The sequence below is a fragment of the Mustela nigripes genome, chromosome 14 (assembly GCF_022355385.1).
Source record: "Mustela nigripes isolate SB6536 chromosome 14, MUSNIG.SB6536, whole genome shotgun sequence".
Lineage (NCBI taxonomy): Eukaryota > Metazoa > Chordata > Mammalia > Carnivora > Mustelidae > Mustela > Mustela nigripes.
In genome coordinates, this window is record NC_081570.1 from 98,337,173 (window position 1) to 98,356,043 (window position 18,871).

General features: G+C 38.3%; 2 protein-coding genes across 6 annotated transcripts in view; both read right to left on the bottom strand.

Moving 5' to 3' along the window:
• Nucleotides 1–1,333: 1,333 nt before the first annotated feature.
• Nucleotides 1,334–11,527, bottom strand: NRAS (NRAS proto-oncogene, GTPase). The gene is made up of 7 exons (XM_059375811.1): nucleotides 11,416–11,527; nucleotides 10,793–10,920; nucleotides 8,402–8,580; nucleotides 6,241–6,400; nucleotides 5,570–5,693; nucleotides 4,946–4,990; nucleotides 1,334–4,838 (listed from the first exon to the last, which is right to left on the bottom strand). Exons 2-5 carry the CDS (start codon nucleotides 10,901–10,903, stop codon nucleotides 5,574–5,576), a joined length of 570 nt encoding a protein of 189 aa, XP_059231794.1. The 5' UTR covers nucleotides 10,904–10,920; nucleotides 11,416–11,527; the 3' UTR covers nucleotides 1,334–4,838; nucleotides 4,946–4,990; nucleotides 5,570–5,573.
• A 146-nt stretch (nucleotides 11,528–11,673) lies between these two features.
• The window catches only part of CSDE1 (cold shock domain containing E1), a 39,585-nt gene continuing 32,387 nt past the window's right edge, over nucleotides 11,674–18,871 (bottom strand). For 2 of the 5 annotated variants that reach the window (XM_059375816.1, XM_059375814.1), the window contains 5 exons: nucleotides 18,230–18,349; nucleotides 15,169–15,347; nucleotides 14,219–14,382; nucleotides 13,344–13,476; nucleotides 11,674–12,996 (listed from right to left, as the gene is read on the bottom strand). In XM_059375816.1, coding sequence (XP_059231799.1) covers nucleotides 12,949–12,996; nucleotides 13,344–13,476; nucleotides 14,219–14,382; nucleotides 15,169–15,347; nucleotides 18,230–18,349 — 644 coding nt within the window. In that variant the 3' untranslated portion in view covers nucleotides 11,674–12,948. Of the gene's footprint in view, nucleotides 12,997–13,343; nucleotides 13,477–14,214; nucleotides 14,410–15,168; nucleotides 15,348–18,229; nucleotides 18,350–18,871 lie in introns of those variants that run through there. The other 3 variants (XM_059375815.1, XM_059375812.1, XM_059375817.1) reach the window with 2 other exon arrangements.

Sequence of the window (18,871 nt, forward strand, 5' to 3'; positions counted from 1 at the left end):
TGATCAATTTATGAAGTTTACTTCCAGTTCATGAATCTGAACCTTTTGTTGCTCCTTTTGACGCTGCAAAGGATACTTGCGTCCTGTATTTTGTATGTTCCTAGAGTTCTGTTTGCTTTTATTGACCACATTTCATTGCCAAGTTATTTTTAAAGCAATACAAAGCACATTTTCCCACTTGGATACTGGACATCGATCCTGTGCTCTGAAGTCACGAAGATGGACACTCTCTGAAACATCTCTTAAGCAGTTTTGCAAAATGATCACTAGCATGGCCTCTTGGCCCTTGACCCATATTTATGGATTATCAAATAACTCATCTAATTACATTGGCCCTTTAACGACCTTGAGTATTGCTTGTTCTGAGAACAGAAATCTTCATAGCATAGAGATGCATGAGAGGTCCCACATATTCCAAATAAACAAGCTTCCTAGGCTACTTTTTCATCATTTGTCTCTTCATAGCTTCACTTTGCCAAACAGAATAGCACCCATCAGCAGAAGCCAGAAAACATCCTTTTCTCCTCTCCTCTTTCTGGTACTACGGTTATCAAATACTGGCAAAAAATAAATGACAGTAGGCACAGGTGACTGACTTGGGGGAAAATGTCTTAAATATACAAAGCATGTAATTGTTTTACATTTACATTTTATAATTTAAAATGTTTATATTTCCTAATAGTCCTAACTGGAAACAGTATTTTGTAATTTACCTTGGTTTTCCTCAAGCTTAATTCAGCCAAATATTAATGCATCCATCCTTGTCCTCTTTTGAAATTAAAGTGAAAGTTAAAATGCTATCTGTGGTAGAACAAATCAAGGTCCTCATAATCACAGTATGCCAGAGTTAGGTGGAAAGTCCTAGGTGTAAAGTTTGTTTTGTGTTTATTTCTTAGTAACTACATTTCCTTGATTAGGGCTGGGAATCTGAGATACACCAATTCAACTTTCCTATTTTGCAAATGAGTGAACTATAGTTCAGAGTAGTAAAATTATAGTTGGAACCCATGTTCTTTGGCTCCTACAAAGATGTTCTTCTAATGATAACTGAGATTGGTAGACTGCAGTAATGCAAAAATAGGACAAAAGATTTCCAAAGATAGTTTCAAGCACTTCATATTAATGTTAGAATCTGACACGAAGCTGTGGATCAGGGCTATGAATCACGCCCAACGCGAGAGTTTAAAAGCAGGCTTTGACATATTTTATGTTGGTATAAAATAAGGAATTTCATCTTCCAAATATTGTCCAAATGTCATATCCAAATGTCTAAAATTGATATTAACTTTCAATAATGGCACTTACGTGGAAAAAAGAATTATGACTAAGCAAAGAACTTCCAGTTTTTATTTTTTAAACATTTAACAAGAAAAACATTCAACCAAATTTTTAAAAATTAGGATGGATTAATTTACAATAAAATAGTCAACTTAAAATATCAGCCCTTTTTATTTAGGGCCGAGGAGGCCAATAATTCCTGTTTAACAGCAGAATTGCACAACTGGTATTTTTACCTATACTCGATAGCACAGAAATATGAAAGTCATACAATTTCCATTGAGATCTGCCATTCCCTCCAGAGTAGAATTCATACAGTTGCTTCTTAGGTCAGTTCTTGGGCCTTTAAGAATCACCAGTTACATTCTGAAACATATCTACAACTACTCTGATAATGAGAACACTTTTAAAACAATTCTTACAGGAAAAAACCTTAAAGATAAATTTTGTGGCACATTGGACTGCTTAAAGAAACAGCAAAGATGAAAAATAATGTACAAGAATTATAGTCCCCTGCTTATAGAAACCACCTAAATAAAATATTTTCCCTAATTATCCTCACTTCTTATAATTTATTAGCAGAGATGAATTACAAGAAGCAGAATGCACCATTTTTTGGTTCTTGGTTGTAGCTGCCAGCTTGAGAGTTCATGACTGTAAATGTAAAGCAATGATTATGCTCACAAATTCTGGAATGGGAAAAAAACAAAATATCTCTTTAAAAGTGTTTCTCTATCCTTGCTTTCAATTCAAGTCAGACAAAAAATTCACAGCAGTTTAAATGATGATGAAAGACTAAACATGGGCCAACTAAAATACATACTGAGGATAATTTTACCTATTACACTAAAGTGAAAACTGTAATAAGTACGATATTATATTACCAAGTAACATTCTAGAGTATGCTGCTGGAGCGAATACAGCACTTAACAGTTTCATTTACAGATTAGGCATGGTAGCCTTTAGACAGAACATTTTCACACTCTTGAAGGTGCAACCTTTAAAACACAAACACACATAAAGTAGTATGTAATTTCTAACAGCTGGCCAGGCACTTAACTCGGGGAAAGAGACTTTCAGACTTTGAGGTAAACTAGAACTGTTTTCAGCAATTACAAACATATTTAAAAAAACCACACTTTACTTCACACCAACTGAAGTCATTCAGCATTTAACCCTAAGTTTGTCACTCTATTGTGCCAAAATTCACACCTACATGTAACTTCTTAAGAAGCTATTAAAAGAAAATTCTGAAGTCTGAATTTTGGCCCCATTTTGATACATCTGTGCTTAGAACATACTTGAAAAAACTATAAGGTTCATCCATGTAAGGGCTAAAATGAGTATCTTTTCCCCTAAATTTGATATTTAAAAAAAAAAAAAAGAAAAGTCCTGCTGTGAGTCACACAGAGCAGACCAGAGGACGAGGAGGAAGAGGTGGAAGACAATGACAAGGATGGAGGCGACAAGCCTCGATCCATCCTTGAGAAAATTACACAGCAGTGTTCCCCAAGGAGCTGAAACACAACAGCAGTTTTTGTTTACAGATGTTGAAAGTATGTGAAAGGTCTCAAAATTAACGCAAAGGAACACAACTCTCTGGATTTATTCCACTCTGGGCACAGTTGACGTTTCTTCCCATCTTTGGAATTCATTTCAAGGTAATGTGGAGTTTACTTAAAGGAAAATTCATTTTCGAAGATGGAGGCCCTCAGTAAGAATTTACACATCTAAGACCAGAACAGAAAGTGGCCATTTTGTAACTAGTCATTTATCAGAAGTATCGAGTCTATTTTTCATTAGAATTACCATGAAATTATCTGCAAATGGAAAAGCCCTAACTCCAAATCCTCATAACAAACAATTCATTCTATTTTCGATTCCCTTCTCAAATGACGATTTCAATAGAAAGGCAACTTCTTGTTCTGAACAAACTCATCAGCTTATATATCTGGTATGCACAGACTAATTCATTAACATACTGTTTTGCATCCTTCAAAGAACACTTATCAATAGAGAAAACTTCTAAAAATTTTGATCTGAGGCATCCTCATTCTCAAAATAATGAAAAGAAAAAAGGGTTTAATTCAGACTTTCCACATGGCTAAAAAGGTCTAAATATTTTATTTATAAAAACCTCTAGGCTGACCATCCACAAGATGGCAAGTTTTTCCAGCCATGGTGAAGGATTTGTGCTAACTGACCTCTTCCTTCCTTGCAGGACTAACAGTGTGCATCTGGCAAAACTACTAGCTGAAGTTACTGGTGCAGTGAGCAAACATGGAAGAATTTCTCTCTCTGTGAGGCTAACTGGCTTGCTCAAGTTTGGAAACTGTGACCCTGGTCTGTCAGCACCATGCTTTACTCAACGGAAATAACCATGCTGCCATTGTGGTGGGACGAGGGAGAGGGTGGAGTGAGAGGGGAACGAGGGCAGTTATACACATCATTAAAATACCATGATATAAAGTAAAAGTGTCTGTTAATACATCTGAGGCTTGAAAATCATTAATAAAAGCTATTAAAGCTGCATTAAACTATTACAATTTAGAACACCTGCAAATGTGGAGCTTTCAGATATGACCTAAATTTAAATATGAATGGAAGTTCATTATCAGTAAGCTGGAAGAAACAAATTGCATACATTTTGTAAGTGGTAACCAACTCCCTGCCCCATCCCCCCCAAAAAGTAGAAATTAGGTAAAAATTAAGTGAAATTATTCATCATTTTTTCCAGTTTCACCTTTCTCTTGGAAGAGACCCAAATCCGGTCTCTGGAAATCCAACCTCATACAATGAAGAAATGGCATCTGCTATCACATCAATATGTCTTTCCCTCAAACATAGACAGGTCATAGATGTATCTCAGAAATTCATTTCCAAGTATAATGATTTTTGAGACATCTATCCACTGAAATATTATAAAGCAAGACTACAAACCACTCCTAAGAAAAAAGGCACTTTGCTGCAAGAGTTAAGATTTAATTATGTGAAAGTCGAGAACACTAGGATAGACTCAAAAGTCAGTATTCACTTGCCTATTTATGAATGCAAAGCAGATGCCAAGTTATAGACTATAGCCAAAGACATCACAAACAAACCAAATGGCAACTTAACTATATTCTCAGCAAAACAGTAATTTATGACATTTCTCCAAAAACCAACATAATTCCAAGTTCAACAGTAAAAAGGGAAAAAAAAAGTCACCAGCAGTTGCTACTTTAGAGCTCAAGACATTGTTTCCTACAGAATTTCATGTCTATAGTTTGGTTCTCTGTTTCAGAGCATGAATTACTTTTCAGATGAAAAACCTGGGATGGCGGAGGTTTGTTTATGTTGGGGGAGAACCCAGGGTGGAAAACAGTGGGAAGTAACAAGAGGTTCATTTCTCTGGTCAGACAACCAAGTGAGGAGGTAGTTATTCAGAGAACTTCTCAAATAGAGAATATTGTACTGATCTACGGAGAGTTGGGGAAGTAATAGGCGCTTCTCTGTGAGACTGAAGATAGCTACAGGAATACTTCTCCTCCAGGGAAGTCAGGACCAGGGTGTCAGTGCAGCTAAAATAAAGACAGAATCTGTATAAGTGACATATAAAGAAAGTAAGAAAAACAAGCTTAAGAAATTAACACGAATAATAACATACTAATTTCCAAACTTGTCCTACCTTGACAGTGGCTCTTTTCTGATGCTAGAACTTTTTTAAAAGTATCTATAAGAAAAGCACACATACCAGGTCATTATAATCAGGTTTCATGTAGCAGTTCTTCAAACTCCTAATCAGTGCCAAGAATATGGCAAAGTATGTACTTTTCATAATAATGTCTTCTAGTTTCTAGTATTATTGAAAGTGTAATAATGTCTATAAAATTACTTAAATGCTTTAAATTTTTTTTTTTAAGATTTTATTTATTTATTTACTTGTCAGGGAGAGAGAGAGATCATGCACAAGCAAGGGGAGCAGCAGGTAGAGGGAGGAGCAGGTTTCCCTCTGAGCAGGGAGCCTGATGTGGTACTTGATCCCAGGACCCTGGGATCATGACCTGAATTGAAGGCAGACACTTAACCAACTGAGCCACCCAGGTGTAGCCTACTTAAATGCTTTAAAAGCAGTTTAGACTTCAGTACTCTCAGAAAAGGTGTCATAAGGAAAATGTTTTATAACTGTAAGTGAGCAGAAACTCTCAGTTAAATAGCACCACTGGAAAAAAATAATAGCAATTTCCTCCAAATTTCCTGATGCTAAATTAATAAAATTGATAATAATGTCAGGAGACCACAACATGCTCACCTTGTTACATCACCACACAAGGTAACCCCATACAACCTTGAGTTCCATCATCACTGCTATTGAGTTTCTTCATTCGGTACTGACGTATTTCTCTTACCAGTGTGTAAAAGGCATCTTCGACACCCTATAAAAGAATATGGTAAGGATGGCTTAATAGACACAATCCAAGTTGTAAGCTCTCTCATTTGTACTTCTTTAGTGGATTTAAAATTCCAATTAGCTGATGAAATAGGGTGATTTAGGAAGAGGACACCAAACTTAGCATTCTACTGAACACCTCAACAGCCTGATATACAAATGGCAGTATTTTGCAAAAATAACATTCAAGCACAGGAAAATGGGTAATGTGGGGCATACAGAACTACCAGATCTAAGATTCCATTCAGGAGAGCAAAAGCCCTAAACTGTATCTGGGGTTGATGGAGAAAGGTCTAATGTTTATACTTATTTTAATCAAGGGTCCTCATTTTAGTAATGTTAAGTAATATTAGCATGTTAAGGTGGGAGTAAAATACCACACCAGAATATTCATCAGTTCATTTTGGGTTAAATTGAAGATTAAAAAAACAGAATACTGAAAATTAACAATAAAGAACGCGGCTCCTATCTCTAGCAGTCAAACTTTTCTGCACTCAACAAATGCTTGCCAGATGCTCAAAGCTTTGCTATACCTGTCTGGTCTTGGCTGAGGTTTCAATGAATGGAATCCCATAACTCTTGGCCAGTTCGTGGGCTTGTTTTGTGTCCACTGTCCTTGTTGGCAAATCACACTTATTTCCTACTAGCACCATAGGTACATCATCTGAATCTTTTACTCGCTTAATCTGCTCCCTAAAAAAAAAAGAATATGTTATCCTAACCTAACAATAGGTTTTTAGGAAGGAATGAGCAGCTAGAACAACAAAGGTTCTAATGAATTTTATCTAGCCCTCTTAGCTTCTAGTATGGAGTTTTACTTTTTACTCCTCCCCTCCCCACTAATTATAAAAGACCAAGCATACTACGTTGACTGGTTTAGACTTGATGTAGCGAGAGGCAAGCCAAATACTGGTTCACCTTCTGGTGGAAATGGATGGCAATTCTACCTTTTGACACATACCCTTGTTAGGCCCCTTCATTTTCCAAAGAATTTGGCTCTGGATTTAACTGGCAACTTGAAATCACACTCTAGATTAAGATCTGAACTATAGAAAATAAAGCTTACTGTCTCAAAATAAGTTACTGAGGTTTTCTTCAAAGTAACAGTATTTAATGAAAGACAGTCTATCCACTTCTCTAGTTGGGTAGTATTCAGACATTTTCTTCAAACAATATTAGCTGGAAGTCCAAGATACAAAACAGAAAACACCAAAACTGCTCTTACTAAAAGGGGAAAGATCTGCAACTCCCAACTTACAGCACTCCCTTCAATGACAAAGACAACATAGCACACAGCAGTTTGGAAACAACTGCTCTAGATTCTCCTGACCAATACTGTCTAACAGAACTTCTCACGATGGTGGGAAGGTTCTCTATCTATGCTGTCCCAACTACATCCACTAGTCACATGCAGCTGTTGGACACTTGAGGAATCAGTTGCTATGTGGCCAAGGAACTGATTTTCCAATTTCTTTAACTTTAATTAAATGAAATAAGCACATAAAATTGTGGCCACCATACAGCACAGTACTGCTCCAGATGCTACCCCTGGATTACAGACATGGTCATGTGCTGAACTGGTGTCACACTGGCTAGCTCTAAAACTGACCTTTCCTGTAATGGCAGTGTTTAAAGCATAATATAAGTCAAGACAGCCAAAGAGGAAAAATGACTTTTAGAAATTCAACAAATATTAGATGCTTGTCAAGTGTTGGAAATCTTACTACATACTGCTATTACTTCCAGAGACCAGATGGAAAATAGAACAGGTTTAGGTGGAAAAAAACCCCACTGAAGTCAGTTTTGGGCTAGCCTGTTTCTCTGAGCAGACATCACACGGATCAAGCACAAGCCAGCACTGCAGGCCATAGGAAGAACACTTGCATAGAACTAACTATGTGCTACACGCTTTTCTGGGTGATTAACATGTTTATTACTTGTTTAATTTTTAAAACAGCTCTTGGTATTCTCTCCATACTATTGATAAGGAAACTGAGGCACAGACATTTGGTAGTTTGCCCCAAAGTCCCATGGATAATAGATGACGGAGCCAAGTTTCTACCTGTTATATTACTCTGCTCAAAGAATATGGAGCTAAGAGAAAGGAGTCCTGGGTATTTGGTCCTGGCTCTGCTACTGGTAACAGCCATGACTCCAAAAACCTAACAAACCACTTCCTGCAACTCTACCTCTGATTCCGTAAAACAAGGATGTTGTACTAGAATTTCTTATGGTCTGAGTGATCTTTGAAATGGTTTTACTGAGAAAGACCATCTTTCCTCTTTATTTACTTCCCACTCATTTCTTCCTATCATCTTCTCTCTTCCATGACTGAGGACTCTCAGACATGTTTTCCTTTCTGAAATTCCTGTGTGATCTTCATACCATCACCTCTGGTTCTGAATCATCCAATTAGCAACTGGATAATCCAATAATCTGAATAATCCGAATAATCCAATTAGCACTTCATTTAAGTGTTATCACACATTCTAGCCATGTTATTACATAAACTCCAATATTAACTTTCAGTTATAACCCAGAACCTCAATGTTAGACAAACTGAAACCAACTCTTCTCATAATTAAAAAACACTATCTTCCCTAGTGTGGTATCCTCATCCCCCCACCCCCACCCTACAAAGCTTCAGAATACACTTACAGATCATCCTTTCAGAAAAAATAATGTTCCTAGTACCTGTAGAGGTTAATATCTGCAAATGATTTGCTATTATTGATGGCAAATACACAGAGGAAGCCTTCGCCTGTCCTCATGTATTGGTCTCTCATGGCACTGTACTCCTCTTGACCAGCTGTATCCAGTATGTCCAACAAACAGGTTTCACCATCTATAACCACCTGTTTTCGGTAAGAATCCTGGGGGTATGGAGGGTGGGAGACGGCAGGGAGAGAGGAAGATTTCATTTTTATTAGAAACCATAGGGAACGCAATGCTATTGCCAAGGTAAGATAAGCTCCTACCTAAGTTTATTTCCATCTCTCTGGTTATCCCTCAAACTCCTCATATATAATCACAATCAGAAAGTACTTAATGTCACCCTAGGGAAAAAAGCCCCAAATCCTATATGCCTGTAAAAAGAAAAATGTGGTCATTCTGTTCCTGGTAAAGATGCAAAAGTGTGGTAATTCAAAAGACAGCTCTATTGCAGTTAGATTAGAGATTCAGTTTCACAGTGTTTCATTAACGTACAAAGTGGACTTTTCTTACTTATTTACTGTATATTCAAAGTTCTAAATATACCTCCACCAATTATACCTGGCCCTAGACACGGGGTGTCACTTGTGTTTATGACTAAACACACAAATTTTTTTATTTCAGACAAGATTATAAAATAAAAATACTTTTCTCATCATGGTGAATTTTTACCTTTGGGAAATATTCCTGAATCAAGTTCCTAAGTGTGCCAAACAAGATTTACAGCTATATTTCCTAAGAAGGAAAAACACACATAGATCACATATATTTACATTTTAAAAGTTCACAATTTGGTTCTGAGGCCAAAATTTTATTTGTATCTTAATACTCATGTTTTGGGAATTCAGTTCAAAGAATATAACCCATCACTCTTGGTAAAGATCTGGCTCCAGAAACAGAATGTGACCTAGTTTCCCAGTTCATTGATCAGTGCCTCTGTCATGCATACAGTGGGACTGTAATGTACTTTGAAATTTTTTTTTTTTTTTTTTTTTTTTTTTTTTAAGATTTTATTTATTTACTTGAGAGAGAGACAGTGAGAGAGAGCATGAGCGAGGAGAAGGTCAGAGAGCGAAGCAGACTCCCCATGAGCTGGGAGCCCGATGTGGGACTCGATCCCGGGACTCCGGGATCATGACCTGAGCCGAAGGCAGTCGTCCAACCAACTGAGCCACCCAGGCGTCCCGTGTACTTTGAAATTAACACAGCATTCGCATTGACAAAACTTGTTCAAAGCATGAAATATGGCTAAGTGTACGAATATGCCGAAGAAATGAGCACAATTTAAACTAATTTACAGTAACAGAAGTCAGAGAAGTGGTTATTTCCTGGCAGGCTGGGGGTTTATTGACTGGAAAGTGGCATGGGAGAACTCTCTGGGACACTGGAAACTGTCTATATTCCTGACTGGTGGTTATGTAAGTATATACAAATATTTAAGTCACTGTGTGTATTTTACCATTTGTGTATTTTACTGTATGTACATTCCCCTTCAATAAATAAAACCCAGAAAAATATAAAAAGGCTCTAACTATTAACACTAAAGCTTAAATGAGTACTTACACTTAAAATGAAATTTCTTCCAAAGACTGAAGACTGATTTTTAATAATGGCTATGTTAGTTAGCTTCCATTAAACATTAAATAGCTGGGGGTTAGGAAGACCAGGATGTGGGTTAAAATAAAATAATCTCTAATCAGACATTTCTAAACTGAATAAACAAAACCTTTTATTTAAAGGAACTTAGATGCCATTATTCAAGCCAATCTATAACATGAACTCATACAAAAAATATACTGATTTTACTGAACATCCCTGTGTGTGACAGGCTGAACATGTTTATGGTAATTTAGTAGATGAGAAAATGAGGCCCAGAGTTTAAGTGATTTGCTCAATATAACGTAACTAAATAAACTGCAAACAGGGACCAAAAGAAATCTAGGCAGTGACTCAAAATCTCTTATTCTTTCTACTCCAGCCCAGTCTCAGTTGCTTCAGCCAGCTAACTAAAATTGAAGAATTTTAGTTAGTGAAGGATCACCTGATCCTTGAAACTTTTATCTCCATCCTATTATTCCTATGGCCTGTGTTTAACAGAGATGTCATGAGTTCAACAATGAGTATGAGTTACTAAACTATTACATTATCAGGTTTTTTTAAAAGAAAATCTTTAGCAGCTATGAAGAACTCTTGAACTCCTGAACTCTTCTCCACAAACACGGAAAGCTTCCTTATTGTATTACTGAACGCACTACTCCAAATAACTTTTACTTTCTCTCTTGATTATTCCTTTAGATAATGAACAGCAAAAGGTGGGTGTACGGGTGAACCAAAAGTCAGAGGTAGGGTCAGCGCACTACCACTGGGCCTCACCTCTATGGTGGGATCATATTCATCTACAAAGTGGTTCTGGATTAGCTGGATTGTCAGTGCGCTTTTCCCAACACCACCTGCTCCAACCACCACCAGTTTGTACTCAGTCATTTCACACCAGCAAGAACCTGTGGGAAAGCAGCAATTAGGTTTAATGGGCGAGCCACAACTACAGTACTTCAAAGCCTTCCATAATCAATAGTATCTAAAGCCCGAGTTTGAAATCTATCGGTTCCAGACACGTGACCCTCCACTTGGTTCTCAAAGTGATTCAGGAGTGCAAAAAGAGTCGCAGGTTACCGCAGGCCTCAGAATTCTAGGGAGTCGCCGAACTACCCCCACCTAGCTCTATTTTCAAGTCCGCGGGCCCCGCCCTCAGCCCAAGGTAAAGGAATACCCTCTTCCTACTCCTCCCGCACTTCTCAGCTACGGCGGGGCAGCCTCCAGGCCGTCCCCTAGTCTTACACCCCCGCCAGTCTCCAAAGATCTCCCCCGGAGGGCTCAAAACTAAAGACCCCCGCCCAAGGGCCTTTGTCTCCAGCCTGCAGACTCCGTTCGATTCCTGGCAACAACGAGGCGCCTGTATGCTCCAAAGACGAGCGCTACACACCACGCAACCTTACCTCAAGCTTCGTTGCCTCCGCTTCCGACGGATTTAGGACCACAACTGGGAAAAATGTTGGAGACCCCGGAACCGCCATGAACAGCCCCCACCAGGGAGCGGCACTTCCGGCCCCGCCCGCTACGTAATCAGACGGCGCCCGGGGCGCCAGAGTCCCCGCCCCGGCCACGTGGGCCACCGACCCAGGAGTCACGCGGCGGGCCGCACCCAGACCCGCCCCTCCCACACAGGACGTTTCAAAAATGAAAGCGCTAGGTGCTAGAGTCTCAAAAATCAGTAAAACTTTATTCGCTTCCATTCTTTCGCCATTAACAGAAAACTGGAGAAAGCAAAAATGTTTTGTGTTTACAAAGATAAACGGCCTCTTTACCCAGAGAAGATCAAAACCTCAAATGACAACGGGGAAGATAAAAGCGCCCTCCCCCACATCCCCTGAGCTGCCCTTGTCATCTTAGACAAAGCCTTCAGTCCACTGGCCAGGGACCCTGGATGTGGCCAATTCAAGATGAGGGCCAAGAAATCAGATCAATCCGTTCCCGTGATATAAAGTCGAACAGAAGCTACACCAGGGGTCAAGTGCCTGTATTTCACAGTACACAGGAACCAGGCGGCTACTTATAAAAAAAACAAGATTCATTTCAGGCACAACTTTTTTATTTTTTTTTTGTTTTGTTTTTAAATCAGTAAAAGAAACTGGGTCCTAGAAGCTGCAGTGATCTAAGCAGCAGCAAGTTTGTGCATTCGTCTTTTTTTTTTGTTTTGTTTTTGTTTAAATACGATTAAATTACCACACTGCTGGCACACCTCATTTGCATGAAATTCTGCACCATACATACTAATTGTAGTAAAATTACCCCCCCTCCCCAATCCCAGGAAAAAAGAAACTACTCTGGAAGATAATTTTCACTGAAATCTAACCAAACTTCGTTAAGTGGACTGTGACAAGATTATAAATGATATGAAAAATAACATTTTAACATTTGGCCATCAACTTAAGGAAATGGTTTGCCTATACAAATTTTTATAATTTTTGTAATTTTTAATATATTCTACCTTCATATGGTCCTCAGGATTAAAGCATAATGAACAGGAAAGAAAAGGAAAAGAACGCAACTGCGTGCTAAGGCAGAACATCTTGCCAGATAGTAATGAAGGTAGAGTATATACTAAATACCAAGTGCAGAATTTCATAGGGCCAACGAGATAACAGTCTATATTTTTCACTTACACAGGCGAAGTGGATTTTGCAATTACCAGTTGCGTTAAATGCACCAAATAAAGCTCCTAAAATTGATACTATAAGGCGCCACCTTAAGTTTTCCAGGCTGCAACTGTGCATAATTTTAAAATGGTTTTCTTAAATTTATTTATTTTTTTAAACATAACACGAGGAAGGTGTTAAAACTGGTGTAATAGCTCAATAGAATAAGTATTCCAGATTTTGGGAGGGATGAAGAGGGAGATATTCAGAACCCTTCACCAGAATCCCCCCAACTTGATCATAGTGGATTAATGATGTGCTTTGTGGATGTGGTTAGTCAATGACACCAGCTTGACGGATCTTTCTTTCTGCACCAAATCCCTGTGAAAAAGTAAAATTGCAGTTAATTACTATAAAGCATTACTTGTAATCATTGTAACCACCACCATTTCTTTCTCAGAGGAGGAAATCCATAGTAAGCCCTCCTGATCTATTACCTAAAATCTGTTCGAAAGATCAAGAAATGTGCTCATTATGAGCAATCTGTTATTGTTAGGGGCTGAACAAATGAGTAGGGAGTTTTAACTAGTTAAAAGCATACTGAGTAGTGAAAGAGAATCCTGAAGTTTTCCTGCTTCATTAAGCTCTGTGCTATGCCGAAACAAGACCCTGAGTAGCATACAGGTCAGTTGCCCCTACCCACCCCCAAACCTTGTACACCCTCATACCATTGAGTTATCTGGTCCCCTAGGCTGACGAAGAACCATTAGGCGAGGAGCACTGGCATCATCCAGGGTGATGTTCTTTAAGCGATTGACCAACCTATCAGGTCGTGGAGCTGCAACAGCCTTGGGGCCCTCACTGCAATGAAGTCAAGAGGTGAGAAGAAACAACTCTTGGTGGGAAGAAAGCAAGCACTTGCAGAGGAGTATGTTTTCTATCTAACTACCCCCAAATGACTCAGTTATAATAAGGGACTCTTGCCTCACCTAGCCAGCTAGCTAGCAAGACAGGACAGACAAGTTTGTTTATGTTTTTATTCTGAACTCAAGGTTTATTACTACAGAGGAACTGGAAGAATCATTTGGGTGAGGGTCATCCCTCATCCCATCTAATCTACAACTAGAAAAACCAGTTCCACAAAATGAGGCAGTGAATGTGAAAAGCCTTAGAAAAGTTAAATACGAAGAAATATTTCAAGAGACTCCCAGCTCCTCTCATGGTAACATTACAGATTTAAAACACTGAAAAAAATAGAGACTACAAAGTTAGAATTTTAAGCAGCATATAAATGGCTTAATGAAAAGAAAAAGCTAAACAGAACCTTTAAGAACAAGGATTACATAATCTTACTGTATCTAAGTTCTAATACATAGGATGTACCCAATTAATGTTTCATTGGGCCAGATGTGTAAGACTATAAAATTTAGACAATGAAGACTAGAGGTTAAAAAAAAAAGACACAGAAAAGATCAAGAAATAACCAGAAAGTGGCAGGATAAAAAAAAGCTGTGATGAAAGGTGAGGAAGCATGATAAACCAGAGTTTACGAAAGTTTAAAGGCAGTCGAGGGAATTCATCAGCCCAACAACAACAAACTCACCAGACTCGCCAAACATTACAAGCACTGCACTTGCCAGTGCGCTGATTAAGAATCACTGAGAATTCCACCTCATCTCCAGCCTGTAGCTCAATGCCATCTTGAACTTCTTTCACATGGAAAAAGAGCTTCTTGCTATCTCCTACTTCATAGTTAATGAAGCCAAACTGGGGGAAGAGGGGGGGAAAAAAAAGCTTAAAAGAAAAAAAAAAAAAAAAGGAAAGACAATGATAGCTTTAAAAAAAAGGGGGGAGACATATTACAAGGGGGAAAAGTACCTCACTCTGGGTGAAGTACGCTGCCTGAACCTAACTAGAATGGGATTTATAAAACATGGTATATTAATGTTGACTTGCCTGTGCTAGAATGTAAGATATGGGTCCAAAAAACTTGTCAGGGAAGAAATCTTTGAAATCACTGCCATTCAATCTATCATAGCACGACTGAGAAAAATGTTGGCTTGTGTCTTCATATAGTATATGGAGTTTTTGAATTAGGCAAAAAAAAAAAACCAAAAAACAAAAACAAACAAACAAACAAACAAAAAAACCCTGAGATCTTAATATTAGGAATAGTTTTGTTTGCCCTAAGTGTATTTTATGAACATTTTTACACAGCTTTCTTTGTGTGGTCTGCAAAAGCAGCTCTAAGCTAAAGTATACAAAATCTTGTTCTATTCTGAAATATCTCACTCCAAATTCATTTTCCAGTCATGTAATATAAATAATACTCTTTACATTCTTTTTGCTCGTATCGCCATTTTCTTCATGTGTTTTTTTTTTTTCATATTTTTTACAAACTACCTCAAGTCATTGAAAAAGGGGTGGAACAAATAAAAACCAAGTGAATATAGGCAGTTTTCCCTTGGCTGAAAAAATTTCAAGGTTTTGGTTAACACTTGTTTACCAACTAATAAAAGGATCAAGTTCAGATCCAGAGATACTACCACTTACCTGATCCTTTACACACTCCACTGTGGCCCTACGCAGGGGTGTGATGTTGTAGGCCATAGTCTGTGCATTTTGGCCCAAGACACACAACTGGAACTTGACACTCTCCCCTTTCTGCAGGCAATCCCCTTTGTTGGCCATCCCAACTATGCCAAATGGATAGACCTCACCTTTCATATCCCCTGTAAGGAGAAATAGATACAAAGTCTAAAAACTAGTATTTCACAATGGTCCTATGCTGATGTTCCTCATAAATTAATAAGTAAATTGCTAAAAATGCATTGTGTTCCTAAAAAGATTTTCATACCTGAGAAATTTTTATCATAAAGCTTCAATGAAATACTATCATGAAAAAAGTGAGAACTTGCAGTACTTCACCAGCTTAATGAATAGTTTAAAGTTTTTTTTTTTTTTTTTTTTTAGTAATCTCTACATCCAATATAGGGCTTGAATTCACTACCCTGAGTTCAAGAGTTACATGCTCTTTACACTGAGCTAGCCAAGTACCCCTAATAAACAGTTTTAAACTACACTTACAAAATTAAAAATAACACTATCACTCACAATCTCGTTACCTAAATATCTGGGTGTTTTAAGCACAATGGGTTGCTAACATGATCCACTGGATTATCTTCTTCCCCACTCCACACTATTAGCCAACCAGATGAAAATACTTCTGGCCCACACTTAACAGGGCATTAAACAAGTCAGGAACAGGCAAAAACAATGTGGATAAATTTCTTTGGCATTCTACACCTTTTCTTTGTTCTGACTGTGGCTCCCTCAAACCAATTGGTACTTTTCTCCCAGTTCAGAGGTCAGCACACTTTTTCTTAAAAAACAGTAAACATTTTAGGGTCGCAGGTCATCCTGCGCCTGTCATAACTACACAACTTTGCTGTTGCCGTGAGAAAGCAACCAAAGACAATATATAAATTAATGTGTTTCAAGACACCTTTCTTTACAGAAACAAGCCACCATAGTTTTGTAGAGCTCTTCCTTAGAGGAAAAAGTTGGCTGGGGTGCCCTGGGGGTTAAGTTGATTAAGCGTTTGACTCTCGATCTCAGCGACTTGAGTTCAAGCCCTGCGTTGTGCCCCATGGCACTTACGGAGCCTACTTAAAAATAAACGAACAAATAAATAAATAATAAAAATTAAAAGAGTAAATAAAAAATGTTGGCCGTAGGTCAGTGCAGGCTGGATAAAAACCATGCCAAAGGTTCAGCTGCTTATCAGTTCACCAGGATGGTAAAGCCACTGAATCAACAAAAATGAAGAGAAGAAAACCATCAGGTGGAAGAGGAAGCTTCAGAATTGGAAATGTTTTTAATAATTCTCTTGATGATTATAGGGTAAGTGAAGGTTGTCTTCTCAAACATATAGGAACCCTGGGGCGTCTGGGTGGCTCAGCGGGTTAAGCCTCTGCCTTTTAGCTCAGGTCATGATCCTGGGGTCTTGGGATCGAGCCCCGCACTGGGCTCTCTGCTCAGCAGCAATCCTGCTTCCCCCCCCCCCTTCTCTGCCTGCCTCTCTGCCTTCTTGTGATCTCTGTCAAATAAATAAATAAAATCTTAAAAAAAAGTTATAAAATAATTTAAAAAAAAAACCACAACATACAGGAACCACAAATTTTGGGATACACATCCAACAGGTAAGTCATGTAGGATTAGAGATAGCTGGTGTGATATAGCTGTGTTAATACTAACTACCATTTATTAAACACTTATAGATTCATATTTAGTATTTCTAGAACCTTAGATTGAAGTTATCTTCATTTCAAAGATGAAGAAACTGAGCTAGGAAAGATTTAAGTAATGTGTCTAAGATTCTATAGCTAGGAAGTACAAGAGCTGGTTTTCAGATCCAGGCTTGCCCTACTTCAAAGTCCACAGTCTTATACAAAGTTTTTTATTCCTGAACAAAAGAACTGTTCTCATCAACAAGTGGGAAAATGTGACCGGTCTAGTCTCAAAAACCTCTAGGCTTATAGATTTCAGGAAAGTTTCCTCTTCCATAAAATCCTTGCTTTGGACTGTATCCTAGAGCCAGTGGTGAAGAATAAATGGATTGGGGACTGGAACACAAAATAAGTGGCATTTACAGAGGAGGAAGAAGGACAATTTAATAAGTTGCCTAGCCCCCACAGCCCTTTTAGGAGTATGGTATCATGGCATTGGTTTAAAATACTGATTTGTAAAAAGCCAGATCTATACTGAGTGATTTTTTTTTTTTTTTTAAACAGTGTATTTAACCACAAGTAAAGGTGGGAAAGCAGAACAAAGTTTATTTTAAATTAATATGAATTAGACCCAAATTAACAAAAGGAGTGGTTCAAGTAAGAGTGATTTGCTATAAAATCTATTCCTATTTGGAGGGTTTTTGAGGTGGGTAGGTGGGAAATGAGTGTTTTGAGGTTCTGTGTAAAACAAACTCCTAAAGACCTCCTATGGTAAAAGGAACATGTTATCAAGGTTCATTTCTTTCTCTCAAACGACCTGTTCTTCCCCACTTCAGGCTCTTTGACACTTATATGACACAATATTTTTTCTCTTTGTGAACCAAGCTATTATCTTTGGTTGGAAATTCAAACCCTCTCACCAACCCCATCATTATGTAATTTAGCTATACTAATCATCCATCGGTTCCTACTACCACCCCTATTGCAAACTTATTTTATGTACAAAGTAGTCTTTTTTTTTAAAAGATGTATTTGAGCGCACATGTGCGTGTACGCGCACATGTGCGTCTACACGCACTTGAGTGGGACTGGGAGGAGAGAGAAGCTCAAGCAGACTCCACACTGAGAGTGGAGCCCGACTCGGGGCTTGAACTCATGACCAGAGCCACCTAGGTACCCCCAAAGTTGTCATTTTGGTGCTAATTCCTAGGGATAAGGAATGGTACCAGAACTGAGAGAATTACTGAAGGTGTGGAGAAAAAAGCCAAAAATGAAAATGCAGCGCTTTGGCCGAGAGACAAGAATCCCTTTTCCTTAGTTTCAGTTTTTAAGGAATCCAAAAAGAACTGCACCACCCCCAACGTATCTGACAGGAATGCTCTTACCTTCCTCCACAATCTCAATCATTCCTTGGTACTCAGTCTGTGTTGGATCAACACTCCTCAAGGGGCGAATGACTTTACCAGAGTAGATGGTGGGATCAGCTTCCTCAGTAATGCCATTCACTACAAAACAAAAGCATGTTCTACTTCTTACTCAACAATTTCAACTCATTCTAGATTAAAAGAAGCTAAAATCATTGCAACAAATGTTAACAGTGGGTTGACTGTCTGCTATTCTTGAAATATTTCTAAACTACCATAAAACAGAGAAAGTTAATTTAAGAAATTAACAAGTACTTATATATTTAAACCATGTCTTATTTTCTTCATCTTTTCTAGGTGACCAAGTATTACTTTTAGGGGGTGCCTTCCCCTGTCTCTAAAATGGCAACCCCAACACTTAACACATTTCCCTTTATTTTAATCTTTATTTTTTATTTTTTTTTTTAATGAGAGAGAGAGAAGAGGGTGGGCAGAGGGAGAAACAGGCTCTGACCCACAGGGATCCTGGTACAGGACTCAATCCCAGGACCCTGGAATAATGACCTGAGCTGAAGGCAGAGGCTTCACCAACTGAGCCACCCAGGCCCGGCCCCTCTTTACTTTAATCTTAATAACATATATTACTATATTTCTGAATATACT

Bases quoted from the DNA above. Each gene is read 5' to 3' on its own strand.
- NRAS (XM_059375811.1), bottom strand. From the start codon at position 10,903: ATGACTGAGTACAAACTGGTGGTGGTTGGAGCAGGTGGTGTTGGGAAA. The intron at 6,401-8,401 runs GTACTAGGAACA...TTTTTTTTTTAG, and splicing joins GCAGATATTAACCTCTACAG to GGAGCAGATTAAGCGAGTAA. The intron at 5,694-6,240 runs GTATAGCAAAGC...ATTCTTTTATAG, and splicing joins CCTCAGCCAAGACCAGACAG to GGTGTCGAAGATGCCTTTTA.